At 29.7% G+C, this 16,590-nt stretch overlaps 2 protein-coding genes across 2 annotated transcripts in view; one reads left to right on the top strand and one right to left on the bottom strand.

Annotated features, from left to right (window-relative positions):
* The window catches only part of LOC123290942 (calcium uniporter protein, mitochondrial), a 225,254-nt gene that overhangs the window by 87,745 nt on the left and 120,919 nt on the right, over window positions 1-16,590 (top strand). The gene's annotated exons all lie outside the window — the stretch shown is intronic.
* The window catches only part of LOC123306027, a 91,776-nt gene continuing 75,548 nt past the window's right edge, over window positions 363-16,590 (bottom strand). The window contains exons 3-4 of the mRNA XM_044887889.1: window positions 14,722-15,219; window positions 363-4,053 (exon numbers count right to left, since the gene is read on the bottom strand). Of these exons, the coding sequence (XP_044743824.1) occupies window positions 369-4,053; window positions 14,722-15,219 (4,183 nt within the window). The 3' untranslated portion in view covers window positions 363-368. The remainder of the gene's footprint in view (window positions 4,054-14,721; window positions 15,220-16,590) is intronic.

Below are 16,590 nucleotides of genomic sequence, written 5' to 3'. Positions count from 1 at the left end.
TCAACCCTTACTGGAAATTGTTATATCGTTCAACATTTCCAGCTTCACATTGTCCAATTCACCAACTCTCTTGTTTTCTAAAAATAAGATGGTAATTAAAGAATTAATAACAAGACGTATTTAAGAACTTTATTTCAATAACAAGAATAAATAATAATAATTAGATACATAAATTAAAACTAATTAATGAATAATTTAAGTATTATTTATTTTTTACATTATTTTTATTTATTTTTTAATGTAAGACAAGAGAAGGAAAACCATACCACCGTAAAAATAAATTAAAAATTAAAATTATAATTTATAACATGTAAATACCTAATTAATTATTTATATATTTTCTAAAAATTGTTTCCGCACTAATTCAATTATTTCTCTGGTTTTAAACTTTCTGCAACTTCAAATTCTTCAAAAATCATTTCCCCAAATTTTGTGTTTGGATTTGGCGGGGAAAATTCTTTTAGTTGATTTAAATTTTTCGATAATGGCTTATTATTATTATTATTTTCATTAATTTTGTTTTGTTGTGTTTTTTCAATAAATTCAGTTGATTTAAAACTATCAGTTTCTTTATTTGCTAGTGGTTTAACATCGTTACAACTTTTACGTTTTTGTAAATATTTTGACGGTTTTTCATTTGTTGTAGCTCCAATTAATTCCAAACGACTCGAACAACTGTTTGACTTAACTAGCTTAAATCTAATACCTTGATATGGTGAATTTATTTCATTATCATCAGTTTTCGAAGTAGTAATCTCTGTGATTGAAGAGGGCACTTGTTGACGCTTTTTAATTTCTAAAGTAGATGTTCGGCCTTGCTTTTTCGTGCTCTTGTTATTCTGTTTAATTTCATCCATTATTGATTTCATCGGACTTGATAAAGGTCCATTTTGAGCATTTACAACTTTACCCCCATAATATGTAATTGTAGTACCACATTCACGAATTTTTTTTAAAACATCTTGACTAACACTTGCATCATACTGTAAATCTGGATCACAAACATTTTCCTCACTTGAAAAAAGATTATCATTCGATTTCGGTGATAATTCATCACAGCATAATTCAGATCCACCACTTGAAACACCACTGGATAAACTCCCTGAATCCCATTTGTTACCATAATTAGTATCAACTGTTAAGTAACGTAAAATACGTTTTCGAGGTTTTGGCTTTGTCTCAGATAGATTTTTCGTACTTTGTGATTTTGTTAATTTCTTAGCTATTGTTGATTCATCACCAAATTCTTTTTCGAAAAATGTGCGTACTTTACGTACAGTTTCTGGATCTGGAAGTTCTTCTTCAATTAGCTCACGATTTACTCGAATTGGATGATAGAAGAAATGTTTCTTTAAGTTACTTTTTTTCTGTTTGTCATCATCATCTTTTTGTGCTGATTCATTAACAATTGATATTTTTCGATGTGGCAAAGAATTTGTACTAGCCGGACGTGATATTTTTGTTTGATTAGCTTTCGATTCATCACGCTCAAATTTTGTTCGAACTGGCTCAATAATTACAACATTATTGTTAACAAGTAATTCTTGAAAACTGTAATCTTGTAAATATTGTAGAAGTCCATCAAATTGAGCTTCCTTTTTACTTGTACTGTAAATACTTTTCTGGAATAGATTCGATTTCATTACCTTGTAACGAATATGATCGAATTCTTGTTCTTCTTCAGCGCTTTTAGTACGACGCACAATAACATGTTCCTTTGGTTTTTCTTTTGATTCAGACTTTTCTTCATTATTTTTTTCATTAGTATCCACTATTTCTAAGTTATAATTAATACTATCATAGTAATTTTCTTTGTCCTCGCAAGTTTCTTCAGATTCATTTACACGAGTTAGCGATTTTTTGAGAGTACCGTAAGCTTTTTCAAAAAATGAACATGATTCTTTAACGAATGCTCCCATTCGTGAATCTTCCGCTGATTGATCGATTTCTGGAGTTGGTTCGAATAACTTTCGACATTGTTCGACCTGACTAACGGTTGGTGTTTGCTCTACTGGTTCTTCATTTGATCCATTTGATTCAAATATTTTTCGTACATTTTCTATGTTAATTGTTGGTACTTCAATTTTTTTCGGTAAATTACATTCGATAATTTTTACGTTTGGCTCCTCAACTTTTTTTGGAATTTCTTGTGTAATTTTTGGTTTTGTTGATGATTCTGTTTGTCCCATTTTTTTCGTATCTACGTCACATTTATCAATCATTTTATCCCAGTAAGTTTTAACTGTATTTACTTTCTCTTCATATTCCTGTGGTGATGAGGAAGAGGCAATTGGCGTCGGAGATGATTCTACAATAGTAACGTTGTCTTGTTTATGTGTTACAGGGTTAGTAGTATTATTATTTTCAATAATGTTACTATATGTATTTTTTAGTGTGTCGTTGCTAAGGGTTACGACCGAATTGTGATGTATAGGCGACTGTTTGGCGTCTTTAATAATATTTATAATTTGTGGACGGGGCATTGCACAATTCTTATCATTCGTTTTGCCAGATTCATTTGGTTTCTTATCCTCGGAATTTACTTTAATTTCACTGCGTGCACAATATAATTTAAAACTATCTTGATTTTTAGATTTACCTCGCAATTTTTTAAATTGATTTTCTTCAGCTATTGAAATTTCACTGGGTGTTTCTTCAATATGATGTGTTTCCTGAACTTGATTATCGTTATCTTTGTTCTCTTCAGTATTGCTTCCTGCAACTTGAATCGTAACTTTATCTGTATTATTAGCGTTAATTAACGAATTCACGTTAATTTCATCGTGGAAAGTATCTAAATTAATATCCAACGATGATGCACCTGATTGTCCGTCTAATTTCTCCGTTGATATTTTACACTTAGTTGCAATTTCAATTGGTACTGAAAGTACTTGATGTTGTTGCTCCTCTGGTTGTACACTTACAGAACTAATTTCTTCTTCAGTGTCAATAATTTGTGGACCAATATTTACAACAAAACGATTTTCCGTACTGTCTATTTGTCGTAATTTCGCATCAATACGGGCACACTTACGTAGACTTTTACAGATTGTGACGTCAGGTAAAGAATAATACTGGTTTTCTGAAGCGCTTGCGCGTGGTGTATCGTCCGTTTTATTCCGCTTAGTTGATTGTTCGGAATGAAACACTGATATAATATTTTTATTTATAAAGTTCTTAATTTTATTGTGTGGGGGTTCCGATTTTTTAGGTTGTAACTGATCGTAAGTTTGCTCAATAGGTTTTTTCACTTCAGTTCCAACAACTTTTGGTTTAAATTCTAATTGAGTATAAACTAATTCCTTGGGTGGCTCGTTATTTAATGGAATTTCTACAAATGAGTTAAACTCGTCGGAAATAGTTAATGTTGATGAATCTGTTTGATATGCCTTAGACGTTACTTCAAATTCTTCGTCAATATTTGCTTCTTTCTCTCCAGCACTGTCGTAAGATGTTACGTTTATTTCTGGTAATACACGTTCAGTATGCTGAGCAGGTGGTTCATCTAAATCAAATGTTGAATTATGACAATGTGTGAGTGATAAATCGGTATCGTAAACAGAATCAGGATAGTAATTTGGCAACGGTAAACCTAAATTATTGCCAGGTTTTTCTAATTCATCTGATGAGTCGTTATACTGATCTTCATCCACGCAAATGTAACTTGTACTACTTTTATTTTGGAAATTCGAATCTAAACTATCGATCTCACTTGGATTATGTGATTTTCGACCAGCAATCAGTGCATGCGTTGAAGTATTATTACCGTGATTAATATAATCGTCTTGGTCATCAAATTCGTTATTACTACTGGTATCATTTGTAGTGCTATTCGAATCTAATATTTGTGCTTCCTTTTTATTGATTTGAGGATATGTTTGTATAATATTATGGGTTTCTGGCCAAGAACTCAATACTGTTTGTAATTTTTCCAATTTTTGTGGAACAGGTATGATATGATTTTCGTTTACACCTTGATAGTAATCGGTAACACTGTTACTGCGACAAGATGCTCGTTTTATTGTGCTGCGTTCTAAGTTTTGGTATGTGGGCCTGAAAACAGAAATAAAAGGTTATTTATATCAATTGAAAATTTTCTAGTACCTAGATGCTAGCTAGTATAAACTTATCAGATTTATTATGAATCAATTTTTATAATTTTTGTACGCTTCCAAATTTCATGTACAAATTATATAATTTGAAAATTTGGAACGTTTTGTAGCTTTCTTATGGCAATGGAAATTAATTTATAATTTTAAGTACGTGTCTCCATAAGAATACATGTAAAATTTCTGTTCTTTTAGTTGGAAAATCGTATTAAAAAATTTTCGTAGTAGGTAGTTTTAGCATTAACTGAAGAGTATCCTATTTTCATTTCCTTGGTTTTGTTCTATTCCAATTTAGTAGCATTATGATATACCTCCCAAATATCTCTAACAACACCCAACAAATTATATTTGTCAAGTAATTCTAAATTTGGAAAATAATTTCGTAATTTTATTAATTCAGGAAAATATTTTGAGGTGAAACTTAACCCATGAAATATATAAAACAAAATGTTTATACGTAAATAAAGATATCGTTATATCCTTAACTAATGAAACAAGCCATAAATTTTGTGTATAAAACCATATAATTTTACTGATACTGCCTAGCGGAGTACGGTTGGTTATCTATAAAATTTATTACCGACATTTTCAACGAAAGCGATTTTGTACACATTACTAAGTGGCACACAAAAACGGAGCGTAAAGCTTTTATAAATTGTGTTCATTTGAAAAAAAACAGTATTCTAAATATTATAATATTTAGAACTATAGTTTTAAAAACATAATGAATTTATCCAAATTCCGCTAAAATTTACAATAATGATGCATTAAAGATCGATCTTTGGAAAAAAATCTGATAGTAATAAAATATTAAAAAATTTAAGCCAATTGAATCAAAAGTTTGCAATAATATCGTAATACTAGGATTTCTGGCAAAATATGCGATATTGAAGAAGTTCCGGTTTTGGCCGCTCTTTCGACTATTATTAATAACGATTTTAAATATTTGACTTTGGTTACTTCTGGGCCATGTAGTAGACACTAAACCAAAATTATTTTAACAAAAATTTCAGATTTCTTTAAAACTCGGAAGAAAACTTCGGAAACTCAACTGAAATACCCAATGTACACGCTACATTTCGAATATAGTGTCCAGAAACAATGTTAAGGGCCCTTGTAGCTTTTTTAAAACAACACAAAGTTTCCAAAATTTGCATATCTTTTGCATGTTAGTCGCTTAATACTGGGCGATTTACTAGCTTTTCAATTTTTTAGTACATAAATAATTTATTAGTAAAAATCTTCTAACTCATTGCTACGAGCTTCAAAAGTGTCGCAAAAATCGCAGATTTTCAAATGCTTCGAGACTTTTCCTAAATATTATGCTAAAACACTTCAGAGAATCTAGAAACATAATTTTGCGTTTGCGATATTTAAATTGGCGTACCTGGTATATGGATTCAATTATGCTATAAAAATTCGATACTGTCTTATGTATTATTATAAGTATATCACAATAAAACTACTCATTAGTCCATATGTTCAAGGTTTATAGTTTTTCTCATATGATCGATCATAGAATTTATATTATTATACTAGCGGACCCGACAGACGTTGTCCTGTACACACGTCTTTTTTTAATGAGCTAATATTGTAAGAATAATATTGAATCATGAATGGCAAGAAATATATATATTAAGATGATTCATCCGTCGAATCTGATGTAAAACATTCCAAAATCAAAAACTCCTTACAAATAAAAATTAATTAAAAAAACATCTGAATTCACAAAATTATTTAACGGCCCAAACAGACGTTGTCCTGTGGAAACGTAACTACAATTCATTAATACCTATACTACGTTTAGCCTGTCTGCTACACTCATCCCGCTAAACCCCAATTTAACTCCCATTTATTGGACCGGCCTGAGCTTGGACCTTTGGCCTGGCCTTCGGCAGTGGAGCTCGCTGCGCTCGCACATGGCTCTAATAAATGCCTATTGACAATAAAAAATACATAGTACACATAGTAAGTTGTAATATAATGTGATATGATTTATATGCGCTCCCACCATTTAATGAGATTTAACTTTTTTGGTGTGGAACCCTTAAAAACAGTTGTAGTGGACCGAATGGTAAATCTAAACCATTCTCCAATCCCCTTGAACTCACACAAAAAATTTCATCGAAATCGGTCCAGCCGTCTAGGAGGAGTTCAGTCACATACACACGCACACAAGAAATATATATATTAAGATGATGATAATGTAGATGATTTATAATAATGCATCACAAATTTTGTTTAGTTTTTCTAATAAATCAGTTTCATATTTTATTTAATGAATAACTATTATTTCTACATAATTAATTATGTTTTTTTAGCCATATTTCCCCAGAAATATAAACTGATGCTTTGTGTAGAAGGCCAACGAAGAGGGATGGAAATGTATTATAGAACCCCTAGAGGACTATTTGTGCGGCGTTGGGAATATTTGATTTATACATACTGGCTAAAGAACCGGTACCTCAAAAGCACTCGGAAAATACTTTTCAAATTGAACATGACAGACACTCTAAATTGAGCTTGAAAATTACAATCTACACGGAGATTAAATCATTATCAAGAAAGTACCTTTTGAGCGTGTAAACTTCCTCCTACCGTTTCCCCTTGTTTTCTGCCAAAATATCGTGGACTCTTAATTGAGCTAGAATATTGAAAATCTATATGAATGTCGAGGAAGGGTCATCTTCTCGGCACCCCTACCTCCTTTCAAGTCATAATATCGTGTTTTTTCGCGATTTCTAAGACTGCGCTCCTCCACAGGCTCACCAAGTTTAATTAAAGGGTTGACAATTTGTTTTAGGAGTTAAGGGATTGTACTTTCACTGTGTCGACTTACCGAGCTCCCATTCTCACTTTAACGTGCAAATTTTATTCTTCTACATGAACAGTACATGAAAAATTCCATTTCAATAATAAGCATCTAATACTAAGAAGCATTTAATGGGAGGGAAATAAGACTTTACCACTCATGAGTTGTTGTTGTTTTAAATTTAGTTTCCTCTATGTGATTATAATCTTGTAGTAATAATTAATCATGATAACGATTTTTTGTTTTTAGTCGTCAGACTTTGAACAATCAATCTTAATTACAAGTGAACACATAAGCTGAAGAGATTAAGTATCGCATCTCGTGTCGAAAATAATGAATTTATTTATTCAATCATATACTTAATCTAGTTTCATCGTCGCCGATGATATATCGTAGTTTATACTCTTCAGTATTATCAACTACTTGTTCTTGTTATTCTTACTTTATTTAACTTTATTATGGTTTTACTTTGGTTTATTTATATACCGAGAGATTTAAAAAAAATCAACTATATAGAAACCGCAGAGGATCATACTCTTGGAATACTCAAAATAGAGATAAATTTTAAGGTGGTTTTTCTGCATACGTTTATACTAAAATAAAAATAGAAGAAACTTTACCACGAAGCATCATCAAGAATGCTGGTATATATAAATATTAAATGTACTAAAAATTTCCATCTTTGAAAAAAGCAGCCAAAAATAAGTTTTTTGGTCATTACTACTGAAATATTGGAGATAAAGATGGCTAGAAATTTGCGTGTGCACTTAATAATGTATCAGCTGGGCTGCCCAATTGGGATTATAAATGATAATACAGCGGAGATACGTATTTGGGTCCCAATCAGCTCTTTCCACAAGAACGAAAATGAAGTTGTCTGTATTCATATCCACTTACGTTGCCGTTTTGTCCCTGATTTACTGTTGTGTTACTCACTTTGGTGCACAAATTATATAATTAAATTTGAAAAAAATCCTAATGTGGAAAAAATAACATTTGAAATATTATTTTAAACGTTGGGCTTGTCCCAATGAGTTGCCGTACAAATATCAACTGATGTGGGTTTAAAATAAAAATTCGACAAGTCATTAGGCTATCCCAGTCATGTCCCAACTGGACAAGCAAAATATCGAGCCATTTATGTTTACATAGGCTGATTCCAATAGGTTCCCATTTATGTTTCAAGTGGGCAGGCTCAATATCGGGTCATTTATTTTTACATAGAGTTATCCTTATGAGTTTTCACCCATGCCCCAAAGTGGCAAGCGCAATATCGAGCCATTAAGCCATGAGAGCCCAACTGAGGGATTTCCCAACTGAGTATCAATATCCAATTGAGTTCCTAAAATTGGGTAAAAATATGTATGTACTTTTGGCCAATTTCTAGGGATAATAACATACAACTTTTTATACTATATTTCTTATACTTCTATATCCCACGTTTGCTCAAGATATGCGATCATATCACAGATTCTGTTATAAGGTATTGTCCCTATGTTCAATATAATGGTTATAATGGAAACTAATTTATTTATCTATGATGTAGACCAAAATTGCCTTTATAATAGCCTTTAAATAATGAATTATACCAGGATATATTAAGTTTTGACCGTGAGCATGATAACTGCAAAAGGATACCAAACTCAACCAGCAATATTAAAAATAATGGACGGGCTCAAATATTGGTGAGAAATGTTTGGTTGAAAATTTGTTCCGAAGCATGCAGAGAATCCAAAAATAAGAAAATAAAGTTTTCTCAGAAAACTAATTTTTCAACGATCAATTGCTATTTTCATTCGTTCCTACAATTGTAATCTTGATTACGTATTTACGATCATACTTAAAATTCAATCACAGACTATCATCTGTATGATACTAATTATTTACTACAGAACAACATTGCAAAAAATGTACATCATAAAATATAATAGTCGAGAATTGAAATGACAAGGTTATTAAAAAGATTTTATTCGTTTGATCTTTACTGTAGTACTAGAGTACAATAATTTTTTTTAACCATGAAATAATCAAATTATGCAACGTCTATAATAATTATATTGTTATTCATTTTTATGAAGGTGAAATTTAATGATTTGTTTACGATATTAGTTAGACATATTACTTCATTAAATCGATGATTTTTTTTGTTACTAACTCCCTATGATGTGCTTTAAGGACATGTTTCTATAAATTGTTATTCAAATTAAGAAGAAAAAACTTACATTAAGAAAACTTATCATTTTCATCTGATTTTATTTTGACTTTTCTATGTCTTAATTTTGGCATTTGATTTTGAAATTTTTTTTAGATAGATATCTAGATTATTTTATGTGAATTACTACTAATAGAGTAAGATCCCGCGACAATCTGGCCTTCGTTACTTCATAAAAGCTGAAATTTTCTCTGCGTATGTCCCCAATATAGATTAGAACGAGCCCCGATTTTGAAGTTTGAATGATGGTGGCTTTGACAGGTAACAAGTAGCATAGATGAATGAAATTGGGCCTTACATTCGTTATATTATAAAAAAAAGGAATTTTAAACATGCTATTTGGTTAACTATCAAAAGATGTTTTCTCCCTGTCAGACAGCTTTAAACTATAATAAATTTGGGCTTTACTTTCGTCGTTATATAAGCTGGATTAAACTTAAACACTTTTATGTTTGATGGTATAGTTTATCAAACGGACATCTCAAAAATTTTTAGGATTATTTTTTAGATCCTGGTATATATTATGTTATTTTTCAGAGAAAATATGTTTACGTTGTGTTTGTTATGGCGTGATGTAATACTTTCACAATACGTCTGATTGGTGTTTGCTGTCACCTGTCCGGATGCATAATTTTACTAAAATTATTTTATAAAAATAATAATAATCCATTTTTTTTTTTTAATAATTTTGTGTTTTGTTATCTACATACCATGATTAATCATTAGAAACTATTTCTCAACCGATATATTCTTAGTGGACAAAAGCCTATTCTATATCCATTTTTTTACATTCATGTTTGACGAAAAATTTGATCGTTCCCAGACTTTTGATGTCACTGTGCATTATTATTATTGTTATCGTAACATCAGAGATATTATCTTAATTAAAATCCAACAATGAAAATAGTCAATAAATGATTTTTCACAAACTATTTCGCTATAATGAATGAAAAGAGTAAGGGAAAACAGCAATAAAATAATAAAAGCCTACAGTAATATAACCTAGCTTTTGTGCTATTTCATGAAAAGTTCATTTTGTCCATCAAAGAAGTTTGTTCACAATAACAAAAGTTAACTAACTCGAACGTAACGGAAAGTTTTTTTCTATTGTTTTATTTTTATGGTGTTAATTCACATCCTCTCTTGTATAAAAAAGAAAAACTTTTGCCTATTTATATAATAGAGAAAAAGTCATCATTTTTAATAATCATTAAATGTTAGATGCAAAAACATATTGTACCTATTTGTGCAATAAAAAAATTACACTGATGGTATTAAAAAGTAATTTTTGGAAAAGCATTTCATGTATTGTTAATGTGATCGGTATGGCAAACAATTGTATTTAAATTTCGATTGTAAAAGTTTTTTTGCTGTACTTTTGAATATAATTTTTTTTATTTTATTATGTCAGTTAAAACGTGCCAACGTCTGTGTTGGTATACTTTGAGCAGTAAGATTTTGAATGCGGTTTTCTGAATTCGATTCATTATTGTGGCGTAAATTGATTTATAAGAAATTAAAAATATGCAATTTTCATAAATAATATGCATTTAACAATTGCATTTTAAATTGACCATACTCAATTCACAGTTCGGGTCATAGTGATGAAAATGATTCTAAACTTGTAAACCGTGGTTTTTTGGGGTCACTGAACACAAATATCGCAGAATTGGTTTCCGAGGTACCTGATGCCCAAGATGAACGATATCCTCGTCGTCTCAAGGAGTTTTCTGGAAATTCGTTATATAATCAGTTCAAACTCGTAATTCGGGTATACCATTCACTCTGAGCACCAGGTATTTCGGAGATCGATTATGTCGCGATATCGTGTTAAGCGACTCCAAAAACCCTCTGAGTAACGAGTTTGAATCAATTTTATAACGAATTTCCCGAAAATTCCAGGAGATGACGAGAATATCGCTCTGGGCATCAGGTATCTCGGAGACCAATTCTGTCACAGTTTCAAATCATTTTCATCACCATGAATACATTTGTGAATTTAGTATTTACGGTCAATTTAAAATGCTATTATAAAATGCATATTTTTAATTTCCTATAAGTCAATTTAGGTCACAAAGTTTCCTAACGCTCTAACGAATCGAATGTTTTATTTAAGTAGTTCGATCTTTTAATTGTGATTTAAAATAACTTATATTTAGTAAAAATATAAATTCGAATTAATTAAATTGTACGTGTAACGTTCAAAACATTGGCCCTGATGAAACAACTCAAGTATATTTGCAATGAGCTGGTGTAGTCCAATAGTCTACCTCCTCGGTTATTGTGGATTATTTTTAAAGTATCTGCATCCTTGTCTAGTCATATTGAAATAGTTAGACAGCAGCGTTTAAAAACAAAAAAACTTGTTAATAAATAAAAACAGTTTGTAAAAAAATTTTATTTTCAATTTTGATGTTGAATTTCTTAACCCAACGGATATGCCTATTTTGAGATTTTGAGAAAAGCCAATGTATTCAAATTAAAAATTAAAATAATTATTCAAAAACCTCGCCCCTTCTAAAAATTTCAAAATTTATGAATAAACGTTCGAAAGTAGTTGTGCTACAGTAAATTTTGAAATATTGTTTGAAAAATTTAAACTCCCTTTAATAATTTTTCATAAAGCCTTTCTACGTAATTTTTTCGTAGACTAATTTGATTTTATTTTTTTGTATGTTTTTAATTTTTTGTTAGATTTCAATTTATTAAAAATTTTTATTAAAAACGATTTTATTTAAATGCAAATAGTTTTTCATTATTTGCATTATTATTACGTTTAAAATATGTAAATATGTTGTTGATTTTATATTTTTAATAGAATACTGTTTGGTACGTTATTATTACTAGAGAGTGGATTATGTTTTTTTTTTTTTTTTGTGAAAACTGAATTTGGAGCCATAGTTCATAGATAAGCTCAAGATGGATATTGAAATTACGTATTATAGGTTATTTCTTCGTGAAAACATGAAACATTGATTGACTGAATAACAATTACAACTCAAGAATATGTAAAAAAAAAGCGTTGCTATAAAAGCTTTACATACTTCACATAAATAGGAATTTTTAGCTTACTTCGTTTATTAATGATTTATATTTTTGTTTCAGGTAAGCATTATTGGTTTCCATTTTTAATATTTTTTGAAGATAAAATGGTGAGTTAAAACTTTTTGCGTTTTATTCAAAGTTTCTTGGTAGAGTTTGGAAGAAAGCTTACATTATATTGCTTTTAAAATATGATTATTCAAATTATCATTTGCAATCGACATGTAAAATTTACGTTTACAACAGCCAATTAGCTAATTTTACAGAAAATATGCACAAAGAAGAAAAATAGATTGAGCAACATGTGTAGATTGTTTATAAGTAATTTTATTATCTACATCTGTGAGATAAGAACTCTTTTCCTTACTAAATATGCGTGGGAAAAATAGTTCATTATCGCACTTGTATCGTAATGAATTCATTACCAAACTCCAAACTACTGGCAAAATGTAAACTAACAAAAAGATATTATAGTAAATTTTTTAATGTTCTATTTACACATTTTAGAGGCATAAATAAGGTTTTGTATGATATACGTGTAATTACGCATTATTAACGTACTTCTGCGATTGCCCAAGGTTTTGTATGATATACGTGTAATAACGCAATGTAATAACGTGTAATAACGCAATCGTGCTACGCACTCGTAGTGCACATTTCGTAAATAACTATTTTATCGAGTGGTAATAGTATTTACTTCGTTCAGGTCTTTTAATGTACGTGCTTTCACGGGCAGTAAATATTTATTTTTGTACTTATAAACATAGGCGCTACCAGTATGAAATTTTTTTTTTTAAGAGAGTATTTAGAATTAAAAATGTAGAGAAAGGACCCCTATGGCACACAGCGATGCCCTGCATTCTACCAACGACATACCGGGGTTTATTGAAAATGTAAAGACTTTCCTCAAAGTAAGCACATGTTTATATTTAATGTAAAGAAAAAATCACGTGAACTAATCAATTTGAACAAATACTTAAATATTGTCCACAAAACAAGACCTCAAAACTAAAACTTATAACAATAAATTAATGTGAAACGCAAAATCTGTTCTCTAGTGATCCATATAAAAACATAATACAATTTCATTTAACTGATGTTATGATTAATAAACTGATTTGTTTTCGTCCCACTGATTGATGATAAACACTTTTTTCAAATAAATGTAAATTTTTTAATCGATAAATAAATGATTCAAAAATAGAATTCTATCCATTCTACGCATCAGGCAGTGCTAATAGTGGAAATAACAACCAGGTATTCAATATTGTTTCAAGCCTGGAACCATTGGACCAAGCGTCGAATCAAATTGGTTTCAATTTTGAATTAACCTTGAATGATAGTATAGTTTCAAGCTTGGATACAATAAGTATTTTAGCATCAACCTGCATCGACACCTATAACTTGGATCAATCCCTTTGATATTCAAATAGTTGTTATGCATAGTATGATATAATTTCACTTGTTTCTCACGGCCAAAATTTGAACCAGTGGCCATTTCTCTGCTACCATAACAGCAAAAAACAATAATATGAATTAAAAACAAACTTGATTCGTCATTCTTTGCCAACACATCAGCAAACCAAGACGTTTTCTATTGACTTTGATTAGTCGTTGGGCAAACTGAGATCTCTGTACGAAATCAATATTTTTCCCGGATAATGCCAGAAATAATCTTGAATATACTTATCGAATTTATTTTGTTTTTACAATGCTATATAATTATCATTTTTAGGCCTAATTGTCATAAATCTATGTAAATGGGCGGTGTTTTGGTTCATTTCATTTTCTATATTTATTTATAACTAGAGTTATTGAGAGGGAAGGAAATATTAGATTTATTATAGTTTTACATTATGTAATAAGGAAACGGTTAATGATATCCTTTACATAAGTAGTTAGTATTGATTAAGTACTAGTATTTATACGAAGTGAACTTTCACATATTTCCCACATAATTATATGAAGTATATCAACAATTTTAACGTATTTTCATAACAATTTCATATCGATCGAGTAATTGTAAAAATAACTAGGTAATAATCAACAGCATGCGTTTCAAAAACACATTTTTAATGTAAAGAAAAATTACGGAAGATAATATCTCGTAAACGGCTACGAAATGAACCAATTAGTCACCAAATGAACAACAGCATTATGTATAATTTTTCAATAAAAATATTTACAAACTCATTAAACAATTAGGGTTGCCAACTCCAAAATATATAAATATATTATAAATATGAAAGTAAGTTTGTTTGTTTGTTTGTTTGTATGTTTGTTACGCTTTCACGCAAAAACTACTCAATGTATTTGAATGAAATTTGGCAATATTATAGCTCGTACATCAGAATAGCACATGAGCTATAATTTATAAAGATATTGCTGATTATAACTCCAAGATTTTGTTAAGGAAGCTTAAAAATTATAACAAAATTTCGTTTTTTTGTTATTCAGTCTTAAAACGACATAATCCAATTTTAGACTAATATCTTCCTTGTTGGCATATATGTATCTAAAAGTATTTGTAAATCATAAAAAATTACCTTTCCTTAAACGATCCTTTGTCGATCAACCGTGCACGTGGTATTAATTGCGAACGGCGATTTTTTCCCGAAGTTGATGAGGCAGCTGTTGATTCTAATTGTTTTTGTGTGCGTAAATTTTGATTTTTTAAATCTGTGTAAATATCTTCACGTGTTACAGCCAACGATCTAGAACGTCTTAATGTTGCACGTCCCGTTGTTGTACTTCCACCATTTTGACTAGTTCGACCCGATATTGGACCATTTAAGACACTACCATTATTCCCGGAGCATATTGGTAATAATGAGTGATTATAATAATCAACAGAATCGTGATGATGATCAATATATTGGTAATCAACAGTCGATGATTGGTATTGATTATTATTTTGATAGAGCTGTTGTTGACGACGATATTGGAATAAATCAATTTCAGATGGATATTTTGTGTAGGTTCGTTCTTTGGTCGGATCACGTATTGACCGTCGTGCTTCTTTTGGATTACTGGATTCCCCTACCCTGTAACAAAAATAAAATAATAATTTTAACAAAATTTTTTTTTAAAAATCACAAAAAAAAGTATGAAATTGTACAAGAGGATAGGCGTGTTATTCTATTACAGACGCTTGATTTCGATAGCGTGTGAAGAATCCATATATAATCATCTAATAATTATTTAAATATAAATAGTTTTGTTTACTTTAAACTAAATTGACTATGTCAAAATCGTTCCCTACGTTTTGTTGAAATGGAGGTTCAATTTATTACAAAATAATTTTTTCTACATTTTCGAGAAGAAGAAGAAGCTCATATTAAGAACATTTATCACACTTAGAGGGGTAAAAGGTAAAAAGTCACGCGGAGATAATAAAAATCTGGCAACATCGTATACACTCATTGTTCTTGTAGTACACATAATATAAATGCAATGTAGTCCACTTGCTGTTATACAAACGCATGATGTCGGTGTATGAGAATAAGCGTTGGCACATTTTCAAAATATATGTTTTTTTTTGCTTATAGAAATAAGAGTGGGATTCTGAAATTTTACTAACAAAGGATTCTGCAATTTTTGTAACAAATGATTTTAATTAAAGTTTGTTTAGTAAATTAGAAATTAGCTTCTTTTTCCAAAATCTACATAATCTATTCGTAAGAATAAGTATATTTAAAACTTTACAAAGTTTCAAAAAAAGTTACAAAAAATTTCTCTGTGTACCTAATAAATGTTCTTAAATCAACAGAAGTAATAATATTAATATTTCAAAATTTATCTGCGTCAAGTTCATTTAACATTTGTAGTTAGAATATAATTATTTTGATAGAGTTCTAAGAATTATTTTCATAGTTCAATATACAAATAATTACATTCATAAGCCAACTAATAATTAAATATGGAGGTGTAATATCTCTTAATTAAAAGTGTTCAAGCCGTTAATGAAGCAAATAGCTGAACAAAAAACATCAATTTAAATAAAATAAACGTATTTTGTGTTTAATTATTGTGGTTTTATAGGTGACATTATACTTAAAAAAAAAAAAAAAAAAAAAAAAAACAATTAAAATTTTTATTTTAAAACAAATTTGTCTCTAAAGATAATATTCATTAATTAAATGATAATATTTGTAATTAAAATTAAATATTCCACTACATAGTGTTAATATTTTAATTTTCTTTATTGAGCGAATTGGGGTTCTTCGATTAGTAATCTGATATTGTATCATGTTGAAATCATAATCATTTTGAATGAAATATAACTTGTATTGCATTACCTCTCTTAAAAGTTCAGAGGATTATGATCTTATCAATGATACGATCTTCGGTTACTTGCCTAACACAAAACAGAAACACAAAAGAAACAAAAATTATTACAAATTTTTACAGCCAAA

This window comes from Chrysoperla carnea, chromosome 1 (genome assembly GCF_905475395.1).
Source record: "Chrysoperla carnea chromosome 1, inChrCarn1.1, whole genome shotgun sequence".
Lineage (NCBI taxonomy): Eukaryota > Metazoa > Arthropoda > Insecta > Neuroptera > Chrysopidae > Chrysoperla > Chrysoperla carnea.
The sequence above is the reverse complement of the archived record's forward strand: the minus strand, read 5'-3'. Positions and strand labels throughout refer to the sequence as shown.